This window comes from Microplitis mediator, chromosome 11 (genome assembly GCF_029852145.1).
Source record: "Microplitis mediator isolate UGA2020A chromosome 11, iyMicMedi2.1, whole genome shotgun sequence".
In the NCBI taxonomy this organism is placed as follows: domain Eukaryota; kingdom Metazoa; phylum Arthropoda; class Insecta; order Hymenoptera; family Braconidae; genus Microplitis; species Microplitis mediator.
Window position 1 is genome coordinate 11,154,629 of NC_079979.1, and position 26,667 is coordinate 11,181,295.

At 30.6% G+C, this 26,667-nt stretch overlaps 1 protein-coding gene across 7 annotated transcripts in view; it reads left to right on the forward strand.

Moving 5' to 3' along the window:
- Positions 1-26,667, forward strand: part of LOC130677396 (uncharacterized) — a 55,073-nt gene that overhangs the window by 23,519 nt on the left and 4,887 nt on the right. For 2 of the 7 annotated variants that reach the window (XM_057484141.1, XM_057484142.1), the window contains exons 5-8: positions 70-2,327; positions 2,525-2,656; positions 2,947-3,138; positions 3,211-3,356. In XM_057484141.1, the coding sequence (XP_057340124.1) occupies positions 70-2,327; positions 2,525-2,656; positions 2,947-3,138; positions 3,211-3,356 (2,728 nt within the window). The remainder of the gene's footprint in view (positions 1-69; positions 2,328-2,524; positions 2,657-2,946; positions 3,139-3,210; positions 3,357-26,667) is intronic. The other 5 variants (XM_057484143.1, XM_057484144.1, XM_057484146.1 and 2 more) reach the window with 5 other exon arrangements.

Below are 26,667 nucleotides of genomic sequence, written 5' to 3' on the forward strand. Positions count from 1 at the left end.
AAAATTAAACTAAATAAGAATCCAATATTGTTAATTAAAAGATTGTAAACATTTTTTTCTATTTTTTAGGAATGCGATATCAATGATGATTTAATTGCACTCAACAATAATTTACCGGAAAATTTAAATATCAGTCTTTCTGACATGTTTACTGATGACAATATCGATATTCATACATCTCCAATTAAAACTACCCAAAAAACTGTAAAAATAATTGCAAGTCCTATTAAAAATCCCGTCGAATTTCCATCGTCATACCTGTTATCTCCTGCTAAAGAAAGTTCAGTTGTGAAAAAATTAAAATTAGATTTAGAAGTAAATCAGCAATCAATTGTAGTGAAAGAAAATGATGATGATTCGGTAGAAAAAGAAGAAGGATGCATTGATGTAGAAACAGTATCAGAATATCAACCGGTGTTGGAAGCTTGTGATGTTAAAAGTTTATTAGAACAGTTTGAAGCTTCGGAAGCTAATTTTGATCGCATAAATCAAATTCCTAATAAAATAATTCCTGATAATATCCAAAAACCGTGTGAAATCGATAAGGTGGAAGCTCGGAAAGACATGTTAAAATTATTAAAATCAACAGAACCACAAGTATCAGAGCGACACAAAAATATCCGTGACTCGCTTCCAAAAGAAGTTATTGACAGGATAAACGCGTCTGCACGTAAGAAAGTTATTTCAGTTATTCCAGCATTGTCAACTAATACAAAAATTAGTAATCGTACTAGTGCCCGCACACCTAAATCCACTACTGTTACATGTAACAAATCATCAAAAGCGATTAACGAAAATGCGTGTCTTCCATCTGATACTGTCATTCTGAATGATCACACTTACTGTACCAACACGGCCGGCAATAGTAATTCTGTTTACGTGAGTAATTATAATTTCACTGGAAATGTAACAAAGACTATTAAAGGAAAACATGGTGCAAAAAAAAATGTCAATCTAAAAGTTAATACCCCGACACATCATCGGCGCCGTAGTATAATTAAACGCATAGATAGCTGGATTGATAGTAGCTCAAAAAAAGACAGTGGATTAGAGTCAGGTGATGTGAGTGATGCTGGCGACGAACTAGCTACTGTTTCAGCTACAAAAATTTCCGCAACTTCTAATGATCAACAAGTTATTAATCAATTAATTGATAAACGATGCAAAGTTAATAATTCTGTACCTGCAAATACAATGATAAGTGTTGATAATAAACTAAATCAATCGAAACCGATTCCTGGAATAAAAATACATTCAGCGTTAGCTACGAGTATATTACAAATGAGAAATGGTGTTTTAACTAAAACAAAATCAGTAGATGAAAGTATTCTTAAAGGTAAAATGATTTCTGTATTAAAAAAACCACCCATTAATAAATTAATTGGATTAAATGAGAGTATAATAACAACAAAAAATAGTCTAAATGATGATGTTCAAAATATTATTGTACAAGATACTGCCTCAACTCAGGCATTGTCGTCCTCGTCTTCGTTGTCACTTGTTAATGTAAACGAAAAAAAACCACCGCGACGAAAATTAAATTTAGCTGAATACAGAAGTAGGCGTGATCAGAAAAGTGATAGCAGTAGGACAAGTTCACCAATACAACCGATGTCATTAATTTACATTCATCATGCATCAACGACAACTGAACCTATCAAGGATGATCCAGATAATCCTATATGGTCAGAACGTGAAATTGTTTCAATGTTAAAACCGAAAAATATGATTGATGAACCGCGCATAAAACCTATTACACGTGATGTGACTGTACAGACGTATGAAACTGTTTTTGATAATCCTAAAAGTTCTCATGTAAAAATTAACAAACCAGAAGAAGAAGAAAATAACATAGATATAGAACCAATAAAAGATGATAAAGTTCATACAGTTGAAGGAAATCAAGTGTATGAGAAAAAACACTATTATCGGCAACGTAGGGTTTCATTAAGTTGCAGTCGGTCACGATCTAGAAGTCGTAGTAAAAGTAGTAACAGTACTCGAAGTCGTAGTAGAAAAAAAAGTAGAATTGTGAGTTGTAAGAGAGTTAGTCGAAGCCGAAGTCGCAACAAATGTAGAACTAGCAGAAGCCGTAGTTGTAGTCGAAGTCGAAGTCGAAGTTTATCAAGTAAGCGAAATATCAGACGTAGGAAAATTAGTCATCGTCGGAGTAGCGTTAGTTCTAATAGCAGTTGGTCTTCGCGATCACGATCAAGATCTACTTACAGATCAAGATCATTCTCCAGATCATCTCGATCACGATCAAGATCTAGATCTAGATCTAGATCTAGGTCTAGATCTAGATCTCGTCACTCATGTAGTACAAGGTAAGTTTTAGAAAACACAATTATATTATTTTATTGATTAATTTATAAAGTAAACATAGAATTAATTACGATATATGACGACCATATATTTTATTAAAAAATTGAAAAAAAATGATGAGGTAGTTTTTAAATTTGATTGAATGATGAAAATTAAATGCTATAATAGAAATATAATAGAGAAAGTCAAATGATTGTAGGTATTTTAAATATAAATCGGAAAGGAATAAAAGATCGGGTCAACGAAAACGATCACGGAGGCGGAGAACGAGTTATGATAGGTGCAGTCGTTACTCGTCGGAACGTAGTTATAATTCTTATAACGGACGAAGGTAAAGAAAAAAACGTTTAATTAGTTTTCATAAATATGTTTTAAACTAGTTTATCCATTACAATGATTGTTAATTCATTAATTTGAAAAATAAGAATTACATTAAATAGATTGTATGTCTAATTCATTCTATGTGCTTATTATTTGTTTATTACATGATTTCAATGGATTAATATAAAAAAATATTTTTTATAATAATATTTCAAAATTGATTTCATTATACTTTTTATACACAATTTTTCATTGGCATAAATATATTGAAAAGTTTGAAAAATAATTTATTGTTATTAGATCTCCTAGCTACACAAGATATTCTTACAATACAAACACATGGCACAATCATGAAAAAACGAGACAAGTCGAAGAACGAAGAGTCATATATGTTGGCCGCATTGATGAAGGAATTACTAAAGCTGATTTACGTAAAAGATTTGAAGCTTTTGGACCGGTTTTAGATATTAGTTTACATTTTCGTGAGCACGGGTAATAACTTATTTATTGATTTGTTAACAATCGTTAATAAATTTTAAATAATGATATGGTAATTTTTTGTAGAGATAATTATGGATTTGTAACATTCGCCCACAAGAATGATGCGTATGAAGCTGTGGAACATGGTAATGATGATCCTAATTTACCAAGATATGATCTGAGTTTTGGTGGACGAAGAGCATTTTGTAAAGTTAAATATGCGGATTTAGGTAATTATATAGTTTAATTAATTTTCATTGTTTTTATTTAGAAAATTAAGGTTATAGTTCACAATTATCAATGTTAGGCAAATAATAAATTGTCTAACAATTGTTAAACAATTGACGTTAATTGATCATCGAAAAACGAATCCCGGTAAAAATAGCCCCGGAAAAAATAGACCGGGAAAAATACTATTGATTTAAAATATTCTATTCTTTACTATAAATACAATAGTGACTATCAAATTATTGAAAAATTACCTAATGATTAATTGATATACAAACATTTTTATTTTTTATATTACAATCAATAATATAACAATTTAGTAATGACAAAACACAACGAAGTAATATTTAAATTCCTTACAAAAACGGAAAAGCCCGAAGTTGACGGACATATGACGAAAAATTTAAGGAAACTTTTATTACGGTTTTTTCCTAGTAAAAAAAGTTTCCTCTAAACCGAGGAAAAATTAACCGCAAATTTTTCGTTCCAACTTTTGCTGTCAAATTGTCGGCAAATTTCGGTAATTTCAATTCTCAAATTACTATCAATTTCAAGCTCAAGTGGCTATCAAAAATACTACCAATGTTGCCAACGTGTTGAATTAATTTTTTCCCATATATTCTAACTACTTACGAAATTCAGTTATTGAAATTTTTTTTATATAAAGTAGTATTAAACAATTATAATAAAAGATAATATTATTGTTGTAAATAATTTTATTTTAATAATAAAACTCGGTTCATTGATTGAAATAATTAATTTTTTCAGTATTCAACTTCAATTGTTTTAATTATGTTGAGAAACTTTTAATATATATTAAATTTCCATATGGATTTATTTGATAGGCCCGGGAAAGAATCAAAATGCATGATCATGCATGATTCAGGCAAGACCAAGCGTGGTCAAGCATGGATCATTCATGAGTCATGCACGATCAAACATCAAATAGTATATTACGTCCCTAAGTCAGAAAGTTGGATTTCTTTTCCATCATATCACATACACTAGGGCATCCAACTTTTTGGCTGTGGGTCGTATACTATTTTTCTTGATCCTCCGCCGAAATTACGTTTAACAATAAAGTTAATTATAATTATAATACAGTACCTGCGTATTTTACAAAACCGAGGGCTTTGCAAACAGTGGGGAGGGGAGGCGCACCCGACTTTTGCAAAACCGAGGCGAAGCCGAGGTTTTTCTGGTCGGGGCGCGCATCAAAAACTAATGAAAATTGTACTCCACGAAGGACGATAATATAATTTAGAGTAAAAAATTTTTAAAATTCACCGTTCAAATAAAACTTTATAATTGTATTTATAATACTCATAACATAAATTGTCAGTAACTTTGGCATAACATTGCTCGTCGGTAGAACCTTCAGACGAAGAGTCATTCATTTTTGTTGTGATTACTTTCTTTTATTCAAGTTGAATTATAGTGATAAATTCTTGGAATATATATTTTATATAGGGAAAGAGCACCACTACCCAGCCCCAAACCAGTAGCCAGTCACCGCATGTTAAATTATATCTATATACATTTTGAGCCAATGTTAAAGTATGTGACCGGCTGGCTACTGGTTAGGGGCTGGGTACTGGTGCTCTTACCCTATATTGTTATATTTTATATCATATATATATATCTTATGAGTTATATTTTACTTATTGATATGCTGTTATATTATTTATTATGAGAATAATTATATTTTGAGGTTGTGTTTTTGTACACAAACCCCGGTACGACACTGAATACTGCTATGCTAGTATAGAGATTACTGTACAACCGGCCCGAAAATCACGTAGCCCGACAGAGCGCGCTACAATTCGAGCAGGCCATAAAAAGGCGCTCTTTCTAGCGTTAAATGCGACCAGAAAGACCGTACATTCGGCGGGTGGAGCAAGAAAAATATTTTAAATAATAAATTAATCAATATCCATTACTAAAAACTCCGATTGAATATGAATAAAATTCGATCGAGCCTCAATCGGATTTAATTGAAGTTTTTAATCAGGGATAATGATATATTTTTGATAAAAAAAAAATTAAAATAACTAAACATTTATTTTCATTTCAACGACAGTAGCTAAGTTATTATTTTTTTTATCGAAGTTTAAAATATATTTAATTTATCATTTTTTGTTAAATTAATAATTAAAATTAATCTCTTTTTTTCCAAAAAATCATTTAAATAAATTTGATTAAAAATTTTTTTTCGAATTAATTGAAGAATCAAATCAATAAATTCTTGCCAAATTGATAATGATGATATAATGGCTTTTTTAAAGTAATAATTATGATTAATGTAATTTTTAAATTCACTAATAATTTACTGTTTTTTTTTTTTTTTTTTTTATTATTAATTTTAACTACAATCTGTTAATTAACATTAAGTCATTTTTATGGTACATATATTACAGGTTTTAGAGGTAAACTCTATGGCTTGCGAGGTATTTAATTAGTTGAAACGGTTTTTCAGATCTGACGCTTTATATCTTTTGAATCTTCTGCTAATTTGTTCGACGTTCAGTAGGTTTGTTGCTAGAGTGTTGGGGTGATACATTAGTCTAGTCTCATAGTTGATGTTGAATTGTTGTATTTCAGATTTTACCTTTGGAATTCCGAGATCTCTGTGAATTATCTCGTTTGACACAAACCATGGCGCGTTAGCTATAGTTCTTAGTGTTTTAGACTGGAATCGCTGGAGTATTTCAATATTGAAATTGCTGGCAGTTCCCCATAGCTGTATGCCGTAAGTCCAGATCGGCTTTATGATTATCTTGTATATGTTTACTTTGTTGTGAAGTGATAGTTGGGATTTTTTGCCAATGAGCCAATATATATATATATATCTCATTTTAAGTTCGTTTCTTTTCGTTTTAATGTGCTTAGCCCATGTCAACCTCCTGTCCAGATGCATTCCCAGATACTTGACCTCTCTTACTGGAGTAAGAGGATTGTTGTACAACGTGACCGTAGGACAGTCGTCTCTCTTGTTGGTGAAGGTGATGTGTACTGATTTATTTGGGCTAGCTCTCAGTCGCCATTTATCCAACCAAGTTTGTATTTCGTCCAGTCCTTTTTGAAGCAGAGTGGAGGCCGTAGCCGGATGGCTATGCACTGATAACAGTGCTGTGTCATCTGCAAAAGTTGCGGCTGTGACATCGTTTCTGGTAGGAAGGTCAGCTGTGTAGAGAGAATACAGGAAGGGACCTAAGCCACTACCTTGTGGTACTCCTGATTGGATTGAGAAACAGGACGAGATGTTCAGGCCTTGTCGTACTTGAAACTTTCTATCACTTAAATACGATTTTAGGATGAGGAAATATTGTGGTAGGCTCTGTTTTATTTTATACAGGAGTCCAGTGTGCCAGACTTTGTCAAAAGCTTGCTGTATATCAAGAAATGCAGCCGAGCAGTATTTTTTTTCCTCTATAGCGTTTGAGATAATATTGTAAACCCTGTTTACTTGCTCTATGGTGGAGTGTTTGTTCCTGAAGCCAAACTGGTGGCTTGGAATGAGCTCTTCTTTGTTTGCTACTATTTTTATTCACACCAGCAGCAGCTTCTCAAATAGTTTAGACATAACTGGCAGTAGACTTACAGGTCTGTACAAAGTTACCTCATTGGGAGGTTTGCCTGGTTTTGGAACCATGATTATTTGGGCCAATTTCCACTGAGTGGGAATATGTGAGTTTCTAAGGATGGCATTAAAGAGTGTACTGATGTACGCAAGCGCTTTTGACGGCAGTTCCTTTAGCATTTTTCCTGTGATATGATCATAGCCAGGGGCTTTGCTGCTAGCAATTGCTTTACATACGGCCCCATGCACTTCTCTGGGAGAAAAGTGACTAATTGGCAACATCATTGGAAGAGGACAATCCAAATATTCAATAATTTCTTCCTTTCCCAGGTTCGAAGAAATAGGTTTAAATACTTCCGCGAGATGCTGAGCGAACACTTCAGCTTTTTCGGCATCACTTCTTGCCCAGTTGTTGGAAACTTTTATTGGAGGGTTTGGATTTTGCGGTTGCTTGAGCCGTTTGGTGACTTTCCATAACGAGTAGTCAGTGCTGGCGTTGTTTGCCAAAATTCGGAGATTGTGCTGAATGGTATCATTCTGAAAATCGCTAATAAGTTTTTTAAGTTCTCGTGCTGATCTATTGAAAACTGTTTCATCGTCTGAGTTATGAGATAGTTGCCATTTCCTACGAAGTCGTCTCTTCTGGCTGATTTTATCATGTAATTTATAGTTAGAATTATTTTCATTCATTTACCATTATTTAAAAAAAATTTAATAACCAAATCAAGATTGAATTCAAATAATATTTTATTTTTGACAACCCTACATTTTCAAAAGATGTTGGGGGGGGGGGGGGGGGTAAAGGTTAAAGCGTGAAAAAAACGCTTTTTTATAATTTTTTTTAAGGCGTATGGATGGAGCTAATTTATTGGAACCTTTTGAACACTATGAAGTATAGATTCAACAACATTAAGTGATTTTTTTATGCAAAAGTATCCGCAAACAAGCCGGTAAAGGAGCTTTTCCCAGAACGTCTTTTAAAATAGACGATTTGCGGTGAGCAGTGTATCTCAGCTGGAAATTATTTGAAATAAAAAACCACTACAATTTAGTCAAGGCATTATTGAATCCTCCCCTCAACAATCTCTGATTATTTTTTTTCCATTTTTCAATTTTTAGTGGTCATTTAAATTAAAAACTGCTATTTTTTACGAAAATTTGCGCCATATTGTTGCTGAAAAACCCTCTTATTGTAAAAAAAAGTCTAAAACTTATCGTTGGGGGGAGGTCTTTTATACGGAGAAAGTGTGTACCAAGTTTGAAATGAATCGGTAATGTAGTTTTTAAATAGCAGTGCTCACGGACTTTGAAAAAGTAGTTTAGCGGAAAATGCGTTTAAAGTTTTAGATTTTAAAAAAGTAAAAAAAAATCGGTCTATCGGTTGACCCTACGGGCCAACCCCAAAACCCCGCTGTTTTCGAGCTCCTAGAGCCCGAAAAAATTGTTGTGAGAACATTTTCGAGCTCTTCGAGCTCGAAAATACTTTTGTATGCCGTTCTTTTCGAAACAAAATGTTTTTTACCATTTTTTCTCCAACGATATCTCTCAAACGAATTGACTGATTGAGACGGTTATGGTGGCCATCGACGCGTTGTATTGAATTATAAATCTGATCAGAGTTTGGAATTGATTTATCTAGTCATTTTTTAAATATTTCAAAAAAACTAAAAAAAATTTTTTTTTTTATTTCTATCGACAACGGTTTCTCTTGAACGAATGAACCGATTTTGATGGTTGAGGTGGCATTCAACGCGGCTTTTAAAATTTTATAGCCCAGTTGATTTCGGAATCAATCCATCGAACACATTACAAGTTATCCAAAAAAAACATTTTTGAAAAAATTTTATTTTTGGAATATCTCTAAACGAGCCCTACCGATCAAGCTCAATTTTTTACGGCTTTCAGGTATTAACAAGCCGCGTCGAATGACACCTTAACGATCAAAATCGGTTAATCCGTTCAAAAGTTATAGATATGTACGTATGTACATACACACATATATACACTCGGACATCATCGTGAAATTAGTCAGAATAGCTTCCTAGAACTTCAAACCGTCAAAATCTGATAGAAATCCGGTTTTCGAAAATCGAAGCGAAACCAATTACTTCCCGAATTTTTGAAAATTTTTTATTTTCTTAGCAGGAAGTTAAAAAACAATTTTTTTTTCAACTTACACAAAAATTTTTCAAAACAGAACAATATAGGTAAGAACGATCACCAAGTGAATAAACTGTATACCAGGTCACCAGCTACGCAATCCCTTTCGACCGCCCGCAGCTATCGAAGCTACAGTTTTAAAGAAGACCAACTAGTTAATAAATTCGAGAATTTTGCTCTGATCGACTTCAAATTTGGAGACTATATTCTTAAAATGTTTAACTACAAAAAAAAAAAAAAAAAAAAAAAATCCGACTTTTCAAAAATGCTAACCTTTACCCCCTCCCCCCACCTGCCCTAAGAATCTTCGTGAACTGAATGAGACAGGTCAGCCTAGCGGACAGTGGACGTGCTTCATAACATGACGGTGGGTTCGAGACCCGTCACGAGTGAAATTTTAAAAGTACTTTTCAGCCAGTAAACATTGACCATACAATAATACTAAATAAATAAGTTAATTTAAAATTGAATTATCATTATTTTTATTTTTTTAAAAATAATTTTAGGGATTTTCCTTGCTCGGGCCTGATCATATCTGAATATTGGTCAACCATGAGCATGCGTGATCATGCCTGATCAAGCATGATTACGCATGCTCATGGCTGGTCAATATTCAGGTATGGTCATTAGGGTGGGTCAAAAAAATCAACAATTTTTTTTTTTTACAAGTGACACGGAAAAATGGGTTGCTAGACACCTTAAAAAAATTCTCACCAAATTTGAGCTCTTAATTTTAATAGGAAGATGGTGCTCTTCGTAGTTTTTTATTTTTTTCTCAGTCCAATCGAAAAAAATTCATACCTCATCATTCATTGATTCTACAGAAAAATGTTCTGGAAAAATTTTGTAGGAAATTAATGCTCTACAAGAAAGGTATCTTATATTTTTTCCGTAAACCTCACCATTTGAATGATATTGAAGATTTAAGTTTGATTATTTTAAGACAAATTTTATTTTTGTTTATGAATTTTATAACTCGACAGTATATAACTATTATAAAATGCGCAATACAAATTTTTGTAGGAAATTAACTGCTCTATAAAAATGGTATCTTATGTTTTGGCGATTAAATTAAGCGTTCCAAAGATATTCATCATCAAACTTTCATGTGTGCTGATTTTAAGATTTTTTGAGTAGATAATCTGAAAATTTCAATTTAATTTATGAATTTCATACGAATTCAATTTTTTGTCATTAATATGAGTATTATTTGACATTTATTTTCAAAATTTTTGAAAATCTTTTTGGAATAATTTCAAACATTTTATTTTGAATTATTAGAAATCACGATTTTTTTTTTTTTCGAAAACGTCTCCAAAACGGCTTTAAAAATTTTTCCACTAGAGCTGGATATTGTCCCAGGGAAAATTTCTTCTCTAGAGAATTTTCGTTTTGTATTTCATTTTTTATTGCAAGTTGTTAAAGAGCATCGAAAAAATTACCCTACTCACAACAAAAATGGTTTCAAAATTAATAACTCAGTTGAAAATTTAAATAAAAAACTTTTTCATCACTAATTGGACATTTTTTTTATCTGAAACTGAAACATGTCATAATATCTTTATACTGAAAACTTCGCTTTTTTTATTAACAAATAGTAAACTAAGCGATAAATAATGTAAAATTAATTTTTTTAAATGTAGACAAAGATACTTACACATAAAAGAAAACTTAAAAATATTTTGAAGTTTCTCAGTTGATAAAAACTAAAATTCGTGTAAATTTTCTCAAAACATAAATTAAATTGATATTTTTCGAATATCCAATCAAAAACTCTTAAAATCAGTACACATGAAAGTTTGATGATGAATATCTTTGGAACGCTGAATTTAATCGCCAAAACATAAGATACCATTTTTATAGAGCAGTTAATTTCCTACAAATATTTGTATTGCGCATTTTATAATAGTTATATATTGTCGAGTTATAAAATTCATAAACAAAAATAAAATTTGTCTTAAAATAATCAAACTTAAATCTTCAATATCATTCAAATGGTGAGGTTTACGGAAAAAATATAAGATACCTTTCTTGTAGAGCATTAATTTCCTACAAAATTTTTCCAGAACATTTTTCTGTAGAATCAATGAATGATGAGGTATGAATTTTTTTCGATTGGACTGAGAAAAAAATAAAAAACTACGAAGAGCACCATCTTCCTATTAAAATTAAGAGCTCATATTTGGTGAGAATTTTTTTAAGGATTCTAGCAACCCATTTTTCCGTGTCACTTGAAAAAAAAAAAATTGTTGATTTTTTTGGCCCACCCTAATGATCATGCATGAGATTAACACATGATCATGCATGATCAGGTCTGATGATTTTTTCCCAGTATCCTTTAATCTTTTCAACGATGTTTTATGAAATCTACTTAATCGACGGCTGATTAATATACTTTCGCGAACAATTAGATACTTTGAAAGATGTTTATTAAAATTAATGGTAATATAGTCATTTGAACCCTTAAGTAACTCAACACAATTTGCCTAAATGAATCGACGAAAATATGCCATAATAACTTATTAACAGTATAACTTACAAAATTTTTTGTATAGTTTGATTAACTTATGCTCTAAACATAATTTTGTGCTAGTTTTCCAATAAGTTTTCCAAACAAAATATCTCCGAAAAATATCCTAAGACAGAATATTCGGGTTACAAAATATTCTGACGATGAAATATCTCAGAACAAAAATTCCCAGCGGTTTTAAAAATTTTTGGAAACGTCTCTTGGTAGAATAATTAAAAATAAGTCAACATATTTACTTAAAATCGTTATATGCCTTTTTTCACACATTTTGTGCATGAGTAATTACAAAAATAGATCAACACATTTACTTGCAATTGTCATATGCCCTTTTTCCATACATCATGATTATGTGTAACTACGAAAATAGGTTAAATGTATACTAGCTTACAATCAGGTACTGTGATAAAATATGTTAATAATTCAACAGAACAGAGCAGAATGATATCAAGTAAGTTCTCAGAATAAATTAAATAAGTTTATAAACTATGCATTCATAAAACATCAGGAAGTAATATGAAAAAAAATTCATGCTGCGTCGATTGCTTCTGTCTATTTTTTCCGGATCTATTTTTTCCCGATCTATTTTTTCCGATTACCTTAAAAAATGGACTACCGGTAATTTTTAGATAAAATTCTTACAGAATTATGCCCATTAAACTGAGTTTCATGTCATAACTTTGAGAAAATATTGCCATCATATGTCTTATTGCATCAAATAAAGTCGAAAAATACCATTGACTCGAAAGTTTATAAATGCGTGTATGTTATAACAAAAAATTTTATTATCATCAAAACCTTATAAACCACGTGAACTGGAACTCGCTCAATAGTACTATTCACACTAGCGCACAGCGTTGTCAGATTGTCTCTGTCTAATTCACCGACATGCATATTTTTTCAGTTATTGTTAAACTTGGCGTTGCTATATCTCAACAATAAGATGGTGAATACTTTTTTTTTTAAATCCAGGATAAATTCATTTATTTTCTGCACGGAGAAAAAAATATTATTCCTCGAACGATCTAAAGTATAGCAACTCGTAGATCGTTACCACAACAATAGGTATACTTATGTTAACAATACCGTATCGTTCCTGTAACTATCTATTAGAAAGCTGTGAGCCCTATATAGTCTAGTCAACATGTGCCTTTTGGGTCAAAGTTTTTTATTCGCCTCGGAAAATTATTATCGAGGGGTCATTCGATTCGTCATCGCATCTAGAAACTTTTTAAAAAATTTGGAGTGGGGCGCGAAAAAATTAAAAAAGTTATAAACAATTTAGTAAAAAAAAAAAAATGGGGTTTTGTTTTTTGCGAATATCTCAAAAAGTATTCAAAATTTTTGAAATTTGAAAAAAGATCCAAAAAGAGGAAGAAATTTCCTAAAAAAAAGTCCATGTTGATGATTCAAACTTTGATTATAAATATCTCGAACTTTATTGCGTGGGTTAGTAGTCTTGATTTGGAGCCACTGATGACTGCATTGTTTCTTTTCAATAGCTTAGTTTGAGCCTTAATAAGTTTGTTCAGCTGCTTCATAACATCATTTTTCTTGTTTTTTTTGCGCAAGTTTTTGAAATCACTTTCCATGTTATCTAGTCTAGAAACAATAGAGTCGTTAGGGCTGTCCATAAAATACGTCACCCAAAATTTTACCTTAGTGTGTGTGGGTATGCAGCTGTGTGGGTGTGTGAACTTACTATAACTTTTCAATTAATTAACTGATCGAAACAGTTCTTTCGGCTATTGAAAGAGCTTGTTGGCCGTCAACTTTCCTGGAAATTTTAGATATATCGATCGATCGATTAGACTCTAAGATATAGAAGAAATACGAAAAAAAAATTTTTTCTTTTAGCTTTTTTGAAACTTCTCAGAAATAATTCGATCGATTGATTCCAAAATCTAATCAGCTCTCGAACTCAATGAAAGGCGCCGATTTCCACCTCGAATATCAAAATCGGTTCATTAATTCGAGAAATATCGTTGGGAAAACAAATGCTAAAAAGCGGTTTGTTTTTAAATATCTTTGAAACGACTAAACCGATCCATTACAAATTTTAATCAACTCTGGGATTCAATCCAACCTGTCAATTGCCGTCTCAACCATTTCTATCGGTTCATACGTTGAAAGGTTATCGTTAGAAAAATAAATGGCGAAAAACGGTTTTTAGGTAGATTTTTTTAAAAATCTAGGTATTGTATTTGTCCTCATGGTCGATTTTTCAAGGAATTTTGTCATAACCTATCATAATTAGTTGAGTAGAGTTCAAAAATACTATTCGTTGAAAAATTTATGTATATATATATACATAAATTTTTAGTGGAAACCTAAACAAAAAAATCGAAGATTTTCGAAAAATTGGGAAGTTATTGTTTTCACCCCGATTTTCGCAAGTCGAGTTTTCATCAGATGTCGACGTTTTGAGGTGCTAGGAAGCTATTCTGACTATTTTCAGAATGATGTCCGAGTGTATGTATGTATGCGTGTGTGTGTGTGTGTGTGTGTGTGTAAACTCTTTGTGACTTTTTATCTAATGAATCGATTTGGATGCTTGAGGTGGCAATCGAAAGAGCTTGTTGGCCCTCAACTTTCCTGAAAATTTCAGATCATTTGATCGAGCAGACTCGAAAATATTGGCGAATAACGAAAAAAAAAAATTTTTTTTTTTAGTTTTTTAGCGATTTCGTAGAAACGACTCCACCGATCGACTTCAAAATCTAATCAGCGTTAGAACTTTATAAGCCGCGTCGAATGCCACCTTAACCATCTCAATCGGTTAATTTGTTCGAGAGATATCGATGGCGAAAGAAATGGTAAAAAACGTTTTTTTTTCGATTATCTTTGAAGTGACTCATCCGATCAATTTCAAAATTAAATCAGCTCTAGAATTCAAGCAAACGCGCCGATTGCCACCTCAAACGTCAAAATCGGTTGATTAGTTCAAAAGATATCGGCGCTGAAAAGTGACAAAAATAACATTTCATGTTATTTTTTCCAGATAAATCAAAATATAATGTGCTAAAATGTGTCTGAAATAATACCAACTCTTTCTCTTTATAGTCTCTTCCGATCATCAGATAATGTCATATAACTTGTTCCTTAGTTTTAAAGATATCGTCAGCAAAAAATTGAAAAAACCCAGTCGTTAATGTTTTTCTCGGATATTCTATCTATTATTGCTCTGATCTAAGTCAAAACTTATTCAAATCACGATTTTGATCACTGACATTGGTTTCTGCCTCAATACATTTATTTCAGAAAACATAATCGATAATAAAAATTTAAAAGCCGCTCCTTCATTAATGATTTTCGATTCTTAACTTTTCAAATTCTAGCATAAAACGTAACTTGTTAGAGCTTGAAAAGCTCATAAAAAAATGAATCCATGTAATAGCATTTTCGAGCTCGAAAAGCTCGAAAATATATTCACAGTGATGTTTTCAAGCTCCTTGCGCTCGAAAACAGCGGGAAGTTTTGGGGCTGGCCCGCAGGGTCAACCGACGCCCAGATTTTTTTTTATTTTTCATTTTTATTGCATCAAAAATTTTTTTTACCGCTGTAACTGCATCTGCTTTAAATGTCAACTTAACAAACATACGCTTTGGGTAACGCTAATGCCGGCGGTAAAAAAAATTGAGGAATTTTTTTTGACAATGATAAATCATTGCAGATACAACAAAAAAAAAATTTTTTTTTAAATATTTTTTTCAAAATTTTTTTTTTTTCAATTTTTTTCGATAATCTATCTTTTTGATCAAAGAAATTAAGATTATCGGTAAAAAAAAATTTTCAAATTGAAAAAATAAAAAAAACCGAGAAATACCAATTATGGTGATTTTTGACAAAATCAATAAATTTAAAGCTTCGGGACACTAAGAAAGAAAAATCGCAGCGATTTGAAATTTTCAGGGTTTTTTCAGGACACTTTGAGGTTAAGAAAAAAACGAAGATATTCGTTATATCCAAAGTTGTAGCAAGATTTCCGAATATCCTTAAATTTTCGAATTTTGACCTGTTTTTTACTAAACAATATCACTTTAAAAAAAATTTTTCTATCAAAAGCCACTAATTTTGCCTTATAGAGAATGATTTCCAGTTTTCAAAACCCTGCTTTCATTCTCTGTACGACCAATATGTCCGGAGTTATTAATTATCAAAGCCAAAATGGACTTTTTTGCTTCGATCAATGATAACTCGGCGCCAAATCGTCGTAGAGACTTTTTCAGGCCGCCAAATTAAAGGGCATAAAATTTCCTAGAAAAGGCATATGGTCGGATTATTCAAAAAAATTTATTGACGCCCATAGAGGTATTGAAAGACCAGCAAAAATTTTGAAAATTTTTTTTTCGTTGGTTTTCTTATGATTACTCCGGAGCCGTACACGATAAAAAATTTTGAGGTCCAGATCTGAAAACTAGAAACTTGAGGCTACAATTTGCTTTTTTTAATTTTCCTATACGACCATTTTTCACCGAGATACAGCATGTTGAAAATCACCTAAAAATTTCGGATTTTTTTTCTATCCCATAATTTTTGTGACCAGTGCATATTTTTTTTTGGGACACCCTAATATATATATATTAGGGTGATCCAAAAAATAACAAACTTTTTTTTTTTCTTCCAAACAGGTTCAAAAGTTTCATTTAGATAAAAAAAGACGCCTGTGAAAATTAGAGCTCTTAATATTAACATTAAGAGGTTCCTCATCGCACTTTTCTATTTTCCATAAGAATAACATGGGAAAAATTTTTTTTACGTCTTCTGATTTTTATAAGTAGCTAACGATGCGTCATAGGAATAAATGGCAGGCATATTTTTGTAGGGAATTGAATGCTCTACAAAAAAAGATTCTTATCATTTTTTGAGGAATCTATTTGTTCAAAAGTTATTTGAGGTTGAAGTCGAATTCATATTAAATTTTGAGATTTTCTACTTTTCCGGTGAAACTATCAGACTTATTACAAAACATCATCAGACCTTTTTTGTAGACAATTTTATTCCCTAAAAGTTATTTCTAATAAAGTTTTTCCGAATTCCGCATTGTTTTCTAGTTATTTTTATTTTAATGTCAAGCTCTTAAAATCGATCAGAAGACTATTTTTTTATGAGCATCACATTAAAATAAAAATAACTAGAAAACAATGCGGAATTCGAAAAAACTTTATTCGAAATAACTTTTAGGGAATAAAATTGTCTACAAAAAAGGTCCAATGGTATTTTGTAATAAGTCTGATAGTTTCACCGGAAAAGTAGAAAATCTCAAAATTTAATATGAATTCGACTTCAACCTCAAATAACTTTTGAACAAATAGATTCCTCAAAAAATGATAAGAATCTTTTTTTGTAGAGCATTCAATTCCCTACAAAAATATGCCTGCCATTTATTCCTATGACGCATCGTTAGCTACTTATAAAAATCAGAAGACGTAAAAAAAATTTTTCCCATGTTATTCTTATGGAAAATAGAAAAGTGCGATGAGGAACCTCTTAATGTTAATATTAAGAGCTCTAATTTTCACAGGCGTCTTTTTTTATCTAAATGAAACTTTTGAACCTGTTTGGAAGAAAAAAAAAAAAATTTGTTATTTTTTGGATCACCCTAATATATATATATATATATATATATACATATATAGGATAGAACCGACTTTTGAGGACACGATTGCGTCTACAATTCTTATCCGATCTTAATGAAATTTTCTACACTTATTATATGTGTAATTACTGCGGTTAAGTTCGAAGATGGGCTGAATTGGTCGATTAGTTTAGAAGTAATGGCTGTTCAAAATTTTCACGATTTTTCGAAAAAAACAGTTTTTATTTACTGTTGAAGTTCATATAACATTAAAACTAAAACTGATAAAAAATTTCAGTAAAAAATATCTTAAAGCTTGTTTAGTAACAGTGCTGCCAGATCGTGCGATATTTTTACGCCCTCCTGCCATTACACTCAATGCTATTTCACCTCGGGAAGGGGTAAAAATATCGCATGATCTGGCAGCACTGTTTAGTAAGCTTTAATTTATGACCTTAAACTTTATATTTTGACCATTTTTTCTGATAATTTAATAGTCTTGAATATTTAAATGGAATTAAAAAAATGTTGAAAATATGGTTTTCATTCCATGTAACTCATGCATTTCTGATTATAGTCCAATTTCGTCAGTTCACAGTAAAAAATACTGTGTATCTGTGTTAAAAACGGTCCGTGTTAAATTTTTTGTGTTGATTATTTTGTGTCAAATCAACACAATTCACACAATTCAATCAACACAATAACACAATTCTTTGTGTTACTTTAAAATTTTTAATCGATCTTCTATTCAACACTTTAAAATTGTTACCTAGTACAAAAATCGATATTATCAATATTTTTCAAATCTTTTTTCTTAATCAGAGTTTAGTCGGACTTGAAAAAAACAAGTTGACAAAGTTCATGATTCGTAAAGTTTGAAAAAAAAAAATATTTAAAAAATTACATCTGTAGCCTTTTTATTTTTCTACATGCACATATTTTTATTTTTTATTTTTTTTTTTTTTCGTAATCGATTTCTTTGTTGATAAAAAAATTCAAAAATTGTTAACTGTCTGCTAACTTTAGGATCATGTTTACTATCACAATGTTGAATAATAGTTGTTGACACTTTTTATAACCTAAAAATAATCCGTGGTACAAAAATAAAAGTTAACATTTTTTTTGTGTCATCATTAACATTTAAAAAGTGTTGGAGTTACTTCTTATATTACTCGAATTTTGTGTTGAAATTTTAACACAAATTTTGTGTTGAAATTCAACACAAATAGTCTGTGTTGACAAATAACACAAATATTGTGTGGACCGTTTCTAACATACCGATTGTGTTGATTTTAACACAATATTTTTTACTGTGTTTTCCTGTAATTATAACTGATCTTGCCATCGTAATAGCGATTATAATTATGGTCTCATACTAATTAAATTTTTTATATTTTGTTTATGTGAAGGTTAGTTTGATACATTACCTATATAATGTTTTGTCAAATCAACTATCTGAAGTTCTCTATCGAAAATAGTCGTCGTCTTTTTTTACCCTCATTTTTAGAAAATGAGCCTAATTTCATATCATGACTATACACTAGGGTGGGTTGAAAAAAAAACTTTTTTTTGTTTTTCTTAGCATGGGGGTAGAATTCGTACCGTTAAAAAAAAAAAATTTTTCAAGAAAAAAAAAATTTTTTTACTCAACATTTTGAGGTGGCCCACTCGTTTTTAAAATAAATAATTGATCAAATGGGGTAGCCCCAACGAAAAAAATTACATGGCGTTCTAGAATCTGTAGGGTGTCCCCTTGAAAGCTAATTGAAAGTCAGAAGTTAAAAAAATTTTTTTCCTATTATTTTTATAATTTAAGTAAAAAATCCAAAAATGAAAAGCATTTTCCTTTGAATTAAAATTAAAGTGAAGTAAAAAAAAATCACATTCGACAATTATTAGATGTTTTCCACGATTTTGGACAAAAAATTTTTTTTTTCGTTGGAACTACCCCGTTTAATCAATTATTTATTTAAAAAACAAGTGGGCCACCTCAAAATGTTGAGTAAAACAATTTTTTTTTTCTTGAAAATTTTTTTTTTTTTATAAGGTACAAATTCTACCCCCATGCTAAGAAAAACAAAAAAAAAGTTTTTTTTCAACCCACCCTACTATACACTAACATGAATCACAAGATATGTATGTATGAAACTTCTTATATAGATTAATTGGAAAATCTATCTTCCATTTCGGCTGCCGAATGGCCTTTTATTTTCAATTATCTTTGAAGTGACTTATCTGATCAATTCCTAAATCAAGTCAGCTCTAGAACTCAATAAAACGCGTCAATTGCTACATTGAACGTCAAAATCGGTTGGTTAGTTCCAAAGATGTCGACATCGAAAAGTCTAAAAACTAACATTTTATGTTATTTCTCGTGGATAAATAATGCGATGTACTAAAATGTGTTCAAAATCATACCAATTGTTCGTCTTCATGGTCTCTTTCGATTACCACATCATGTAATGTTCTTTAAATAATATCATCAACAATAAAATTTAAAAAACACTGTTTTTAATATTTTTCTCGAATATTTGATATATTAACACTCTGATCTTAACGTCAAAACTTATTAAAATCCTTATTTTAATCATTTACATTGATTTCTGCCTGAATACATTTATTTTCTTGAATAAAATCGTGAATGAAAATTTAAAAAAAGCTTGTTCATTAATTATTCTCGATTCTTAAATTTCCAAATTTTAACATGTAATGTCACTTTTTTGAGCTCGAAAAGCTCATAAATAAACGATCCTATTCAAGAGTATTTTTGAGTTCCTTGAGTTTGAAAGCAGCGGAAAGTTTTGGGGCTGGCCCGCATGGCCAACCGTTGCCCAGATTTTTTCAAATAGATAAAGATAGAAATAAAAGTTATTGATTTGAAAATACAAAAAAACAAATGCCATCTGGCAGCCAGAGTGGAAGATAGATTTTTCGAAAATTTTCAACACTGCCCTGATTTTTTCTCAAGCCCGCTCTAAGTTTAAAACGAAGGCAACCCTTGTTCATTTTTACTAGCGTTGAACTAATTTTTGAAGGTCAGTTTTTCAATCCGAGATTCGTAATCCGCGATTCAAAAATTGTTAGTATACTTATACACTTATCCCAAAAATTAAAGGAACAAGAAAATTTTATAAATTTTTTAGTGATTTTTAGAAGGCTGTATTTTCGTGAAAAATGATCGCATCGAAAAAATTAAAAAAGCAAATTGAAGCTTGAAATCTCTAGTTTGAAGATCTTCCAGCAAAATATTTTTTTGAGCCACGGTTTTTGCGGAATTATAAGAAAAAAGTCGAGACAAAATTTTTCTAAATTTTTTGGTTTTGTTTTTTAGGTCTACGGGGCCGGGAAAAATTTTTTCAAAAAACGAATTCATGGCTCGTTTAGGAAATTTATTCAGCTACAATTTGCTTTTTTTGTTTCTCTGTACGACAATTTGCTGCTGAGATATCAGCCTTTAAATGAAAAAGGAGCCTTTTGTCTTTGATTATTGATATCTCAGCAAGTAATGGTCACACAGTAATTTAAAGGGCAGTTTAATAAACTTGAATAAATTCCCTACAAGCTCCATTTTCGATTTTTTCAAAAAAAAAATTTTTTTTCATCCTTGATATCCATTTGAAAAACCCACAAAAAATGGCCATTTTCTGGTTTTTTAGTCAACTCATCGCTACTCTGCAAATATCGATAAAAAAAATAATGTTGCCAGGTAATTTTACAGCTTAATGTACCTCCAAAAACCCTGGAAATTTTCAGATTGATCCATTGAACCGTTGGTCCGGTTCGATTGCTCAAAGTTTTGCAAAACAATTAAAGGAACAAGTTTTGTTCCTTTAATTGTGTAATCATTACCAAAATGAAAAAATTAATTTTTTTCGGATTTTCTTTCATTTTTGCGTTAGTTATTCAGTAAATGTAAGGTAAAGAGGAAAAAAAAAAAAAATTTTCCGAAAAACGAAAAAAAAAAAAACCCCCGAATGAAACGTAAAAAAAAAAAATGTAAAAAAATTCTTGTTTGGTCTCGTTGTGTACATGGGTCATTCCACCAAATAAAATAATTTTTACGGGGCGACCCTCGTCGATTTGGTTCAAACTTTGTGGAGTCGTTCTATATATTAAAAAAAAATTCTCTGAAAATTTAAGCCTTTTATATGCAGCTGTTTCAAAGTTATGATTTTTGAATTTTTAAAAAATTTTTGTTTTCAACTTTTTCATTAATTTTTTTGAAGGAAAAAATTTTTTAAAAAAAAATAGCACATAACAGTTTTTTGTAGGAAAAATTCTCAGCTTTCCAATAAAAATATCCTTTTTTTATTTTATGTTACATAAGACCTTTTAAAATTCGATTAAAGAGGAAAAAACGATTTTTATGACTGTGCGGCGCTTGATACATCTAATTTGATATTTTTTTCTGAAAGCTAAGACTTTTTCTCATACTATATGTAATTTTCACGATGTGCATATTTTTTGTTTGAACAAAATTCAATAAAATATAAACTCTCTATGTTAAATAGACTTTAATTATTATTTTTTTTTGAGGATGTTGATACATTTTTAACACAAATATATTCTAAGCTATCAACAATAGGTGAGATAGGGTGCACTGCTTGTGTTTCTTTCACCGTATTTGACTCCAAGTATCGTACGTCTAAAACATTTATTTTCTATGAAAAGTCATCATTCCCTGATTAAACGAAACGATCCGAAACGATTTGTAATGTTAAATGCCCATAAAAAGGGTGATTCAAAAGTATTCAAAAGCATTAAAAAGTATTTAAAATTTTTTTTCCAATCGTTTTAAGTCGTTTCTTTTAATAAGGGTTGGTTATAACAGTGAAATCAACGCTGGTAAAATTTTGAATATCCCGGATATATAAATTTTGCGGTGTGAGGATATGTTTTCTGGTATGTATCTGCAGTAAAGCTCTGAAAACAAAAATTATAAAACTATTTTTCATAATACAGGATCAATGTTTCAAGTGTAGGAATTAGTAATTTTAACTTTGATTTTTGTGTTTTGTTCAATAGTGATTTCAGACTATTGATGTCATCTGCGTTAATGACAGTTCTGACTTTGTAATCAAGTTTTATAAAAATTTATGTAAATAATAAATAGTATTTATGGTTTCTGTTTAATTATAAATTGCAAATCATAAGTTACGCGTACACTAATGGTTGATCACACCATTGGTCTTGAATTAACTTGATTCTAACTGGCTGCTGACACTGAAAATAATTTTCAATGCAGGTAATTATGAAAAAATAGTGTGTAACACGAGATGAAACACGACTTCAGATTGCAGTTAATGTCAACTTTTGCCTATGGCTCGGGCAGCCTACTTTACTCTCGTCTGACATCGTTTTGTTTCATCTCTTGCCACACAATAAACTATTACAGTTTGTTAAAACCATAAAATCAAAGACTTGCATTTAAATAATTATTGATTATGTTTAAACAAAAAATATGTTGAAAAAGTCTCAGCTTTCAGAAAAAAATATCAAATTAGATGTATCAAGCGCCGCACAGTCATAAAAATCCTTTTTTCCTCTTTAATAGAACTTTAAAAGGTCTTCTGTAACATAAAATGAAAAATGGATATTTTCATTGGAAAGCTGAGAATTTTTCCTACAAAAAACTGTTATGTGTTAATTTTTTTAAAAAAATTTTTTCCTTCAAAAAAATTAATGAAAAAGTTGAAAACAAAAATTTTTAAAAAATTCAAAAAATCATAACTTGAAAACAGCTGCATATAAAAGGCTCAAATTTTCAGAGAATTTTTTTTTTAATATATAGAACGACTCCACATAGTTTGAACTAAATCGACGAGGGTTGCCCCGTAAAAATAATTTTTTTTGGTGGAATGACCCATATTTATATATACACATGTACGAGTGATACTAATTTAATTACATATTACTAAAATCTCGGATTGATAAACTAGCTTCGAGTAAGCGTGATTATATCTATAGACCGAGTTATTGATATTACATTTAAAGTCTGCTTAATGTTTGTGTACATTTATATGCTGAAAAACGAAAATATACATACATAATAAAATGTATCACAAGACGAGTTATAATCATGGGGCGTAAGGTACATTTAAAACATCATAAGTAATGAAAGAAATACTTTTAAAATATAAAATAGCTGTGAAATTGATAGATTATCTTGCTTACAATAAAATACAACTGACAAAATTGGATTATAACGGGAAATAAATAATTTATGAAAAATGAAAACCATAGTTTCAAAATTTTTTGATTTCATCTAAACTTTCAAGGCTATCAAATTATTGAAAGAAATGGTCAAACCATAAAGTTTAAGGTCATGAATTGAAGCTTTTAGATAAGCTTTAAGATACTTTTTAGTAGATTTCATAAAAATCTAACTATTGTATTTGCCCTCATGATGGAATTTTCGAAAAATTTTGCTACCTCTAAACTCAGCTCGACGAGCTGAGTCAGAAAATACATTTGGTTCAAAAGTTTATATATCCTGAGAAAAACGAATTATATATGGTCATATATAACTTGATATGACTATATATAACTTGACCTGACGATGTATAGAAATTGACAATATATGGGCATAAATATTTTGATATGACTATATCTAGTTTGATATGGCCATATATGACTTGATATGACTATGTATAAGAATTTTAACTGAATTAAAAGATTTTTTTTTTTTTTAATTATTTTCGCAACGCAAAGATTATCAGACCTGCGAATAATTGAATTCCTAATCGAATTAGAAATTTTAATTCAGAGAAAAAACGCTAGACTTATTAATGACCGCACCCGCTTCAGTAGGATTCGAACCCGGAACCTTCCGTACGAGAGACCGAAGCTTTGACGACTAGGCTATGCGACTGACAGTTACAACGAAGTTTAGTTGTGCTACTTAAGATTGAAAGAATATAATCACTTTTAAACAAGCAAAACATAATGATATTGGTTAATTGATTATTATTATTACAGTAAAAATTGGTTGATTGATATTCGATGTGTATGATATCGAGATGTAAGAAATTTTCATGTTCACTTTTATGTATGACCATATATTACTATATATACCTGTATATAGTTTTATATATTCATATACAATAATAATCGAAAACTATATATTCCCATGTATTGTTATATATGTCCGAATAAAGTAACATATGGTCATATATAGAATTTGAGATGTATGAAATTTCCATGTTCACTTTTATGTATGATCATATATTACTATATATATATATATATATATATATATATATATATATAATATATATATATATATATATATATATATATATATATATATATATATATATATATATATATATATATACCTGTATATAGTTATATATATTCATATCGCAAGAAATACTAAGATAGAAAAGTCGCCAAAGTCATAGTATCATGTAACAAAATGTCAATAGTTAATATATATAGAAACGGGAGAGGTGAAACGGGCCCATTAAAAATTTTGATGCCTCGGGAAATTTGAAGCAAAAGGAGCCTTCAAAATAATTGTTACACAAAAATAATCAGAGAATAAGGAACCCATGAGAAGTGTCTAGAATTCTGCTCTACTTCCAACTCGTTCAAGTCCAATTTTCATGAACTCAAACTTGTAATTAATTTTGATTCTTGAAAGTTCAAAAATATTCTAATATAATTATTTATTAAGAACTGTATAATTTATTTAAGTTTATATAATTTGAAAATAACATGCACAACCTGAATAAAAAAAGAATAAATTTTAAAATTAACGTATGGCATTATATATCAGTTAACTTTTAAGAGGAAATAAAACAAGAGAAACTACAACACTGTCGCTCAAATCAAAGTACAACATCAAAAAATATATTCAAAGTCAAATATTTATCGCACATGTACCCGAAATCGATGTATAACATTTAGATTTTTGAGATGGTAAGAGCTATATATTAGATGTCCTCAAAGTCGGACTATATCATAAAAATCAAAAATATGACGGAAATACCAAAAATTAGATTAACCTAAAATTAGTTATTGTAATTTTAATAATATGAAAAATAAAATATAAAAAAAAACAATTACAATTGATATTTTATTTTTCAAATTATTAAAATTACTATAACTCGGAAACCATGGACTTGAGCGACTTGACTCATAGAACTCATTTTGAAGGAAATAAAATTTCCTAAAAAATTTCCATTAGCATTTTTAATGTACTTTCATTGGTTTACGTTCTGCAAGCCAATAAAGGTCAATTTCATAGGAAAAATAACTTTCGCAACGAACACAAGTAAAACAGCTGGAATCAAAGCTAAGTAACTATGGGCACTTTTGAAAAACACCAAATGCCCTACAATTCGCGACCAAAACCGCGTCGATATCATAAAACGTAGCTGAGTATTAGAAAGTTGAAAAAAAAGTAATTTAATTTACGTGTATTTTAAATGGGAAATCTTTGAAATCAAATGGAATGTACTTAGGATTGGAATTAAGAGCTCAAACTTGGCAGGAATTTTTGTTTCAGCATAAAAAACAACATTTTGTTTGATGAGCAACGAAAAAAATACTTTCGCCGGAAACGAAGCACCCTAATATATATATATATATATATATATATATATATATATATATATATATATTTCCATTTTAATGCCAAGCTTCTAAAAACGTAGTGTTCTGATCGATTTTAAGAGCTTGGTATTAAAATGGAAACAACTAGAAAACAATGCAGAATTTGAAAAAAATTTATCAATGATAATTTGCAAGAAATAAAATTGTCTACAAATAAGATCTCATGACATTTTATGATAAGTCCGATAGTTTCGCCGGAAAAGTAAAAAGATCTCGAAATTTACTCTAACTTCGAGCTAACTTCGAGCTCCAATAACTTTTGAACAGATGGATTTATCAAAAAATGAAAAGAGACTTTTTCTGTAGAGCGTTCAATTCCCTACAAAATTATATCCTGAACTTATCTGTTCAAATTAATTAATGTTACGTGGACCTAAGTCCGCTTCCGCCAACCGGAAGCCGAGGCCTCGCCCTTTTGGGCATACTCGCGTTGCGTAATCCCATCTCTTCCACCCAGACGACACTCTCAGTCGGAACCAAAAGTGGACATTTACCGGGGGTATAATCAAAAATCCCCATTGCGTGTGGTATCTAACCACAGCCACCACGAGTCCTACCTCACTCGGCCCCCCACTCCTTCCATCTCAGGAAATAAAGAGACTCTGGCCGAAATGGGGCTTGGAACGGGGCCCTCATGGTACCAATTCCCTGTATTGGTCTACAGGCTGCAGATAAGTGGTGAGTTGCAGCATAACTCATTACCCTAAAAGGGTTTCTTCCACATTATCCCACTTGAATCGTAGGACGGCAACTAATAAAGATTGCCCTCTACCGTCATCCCCAAGTGATTATCATTTGCTAACTATAGCTTGTGATAATATTCTGTACGGGCTTGTATACCTTAGAAGT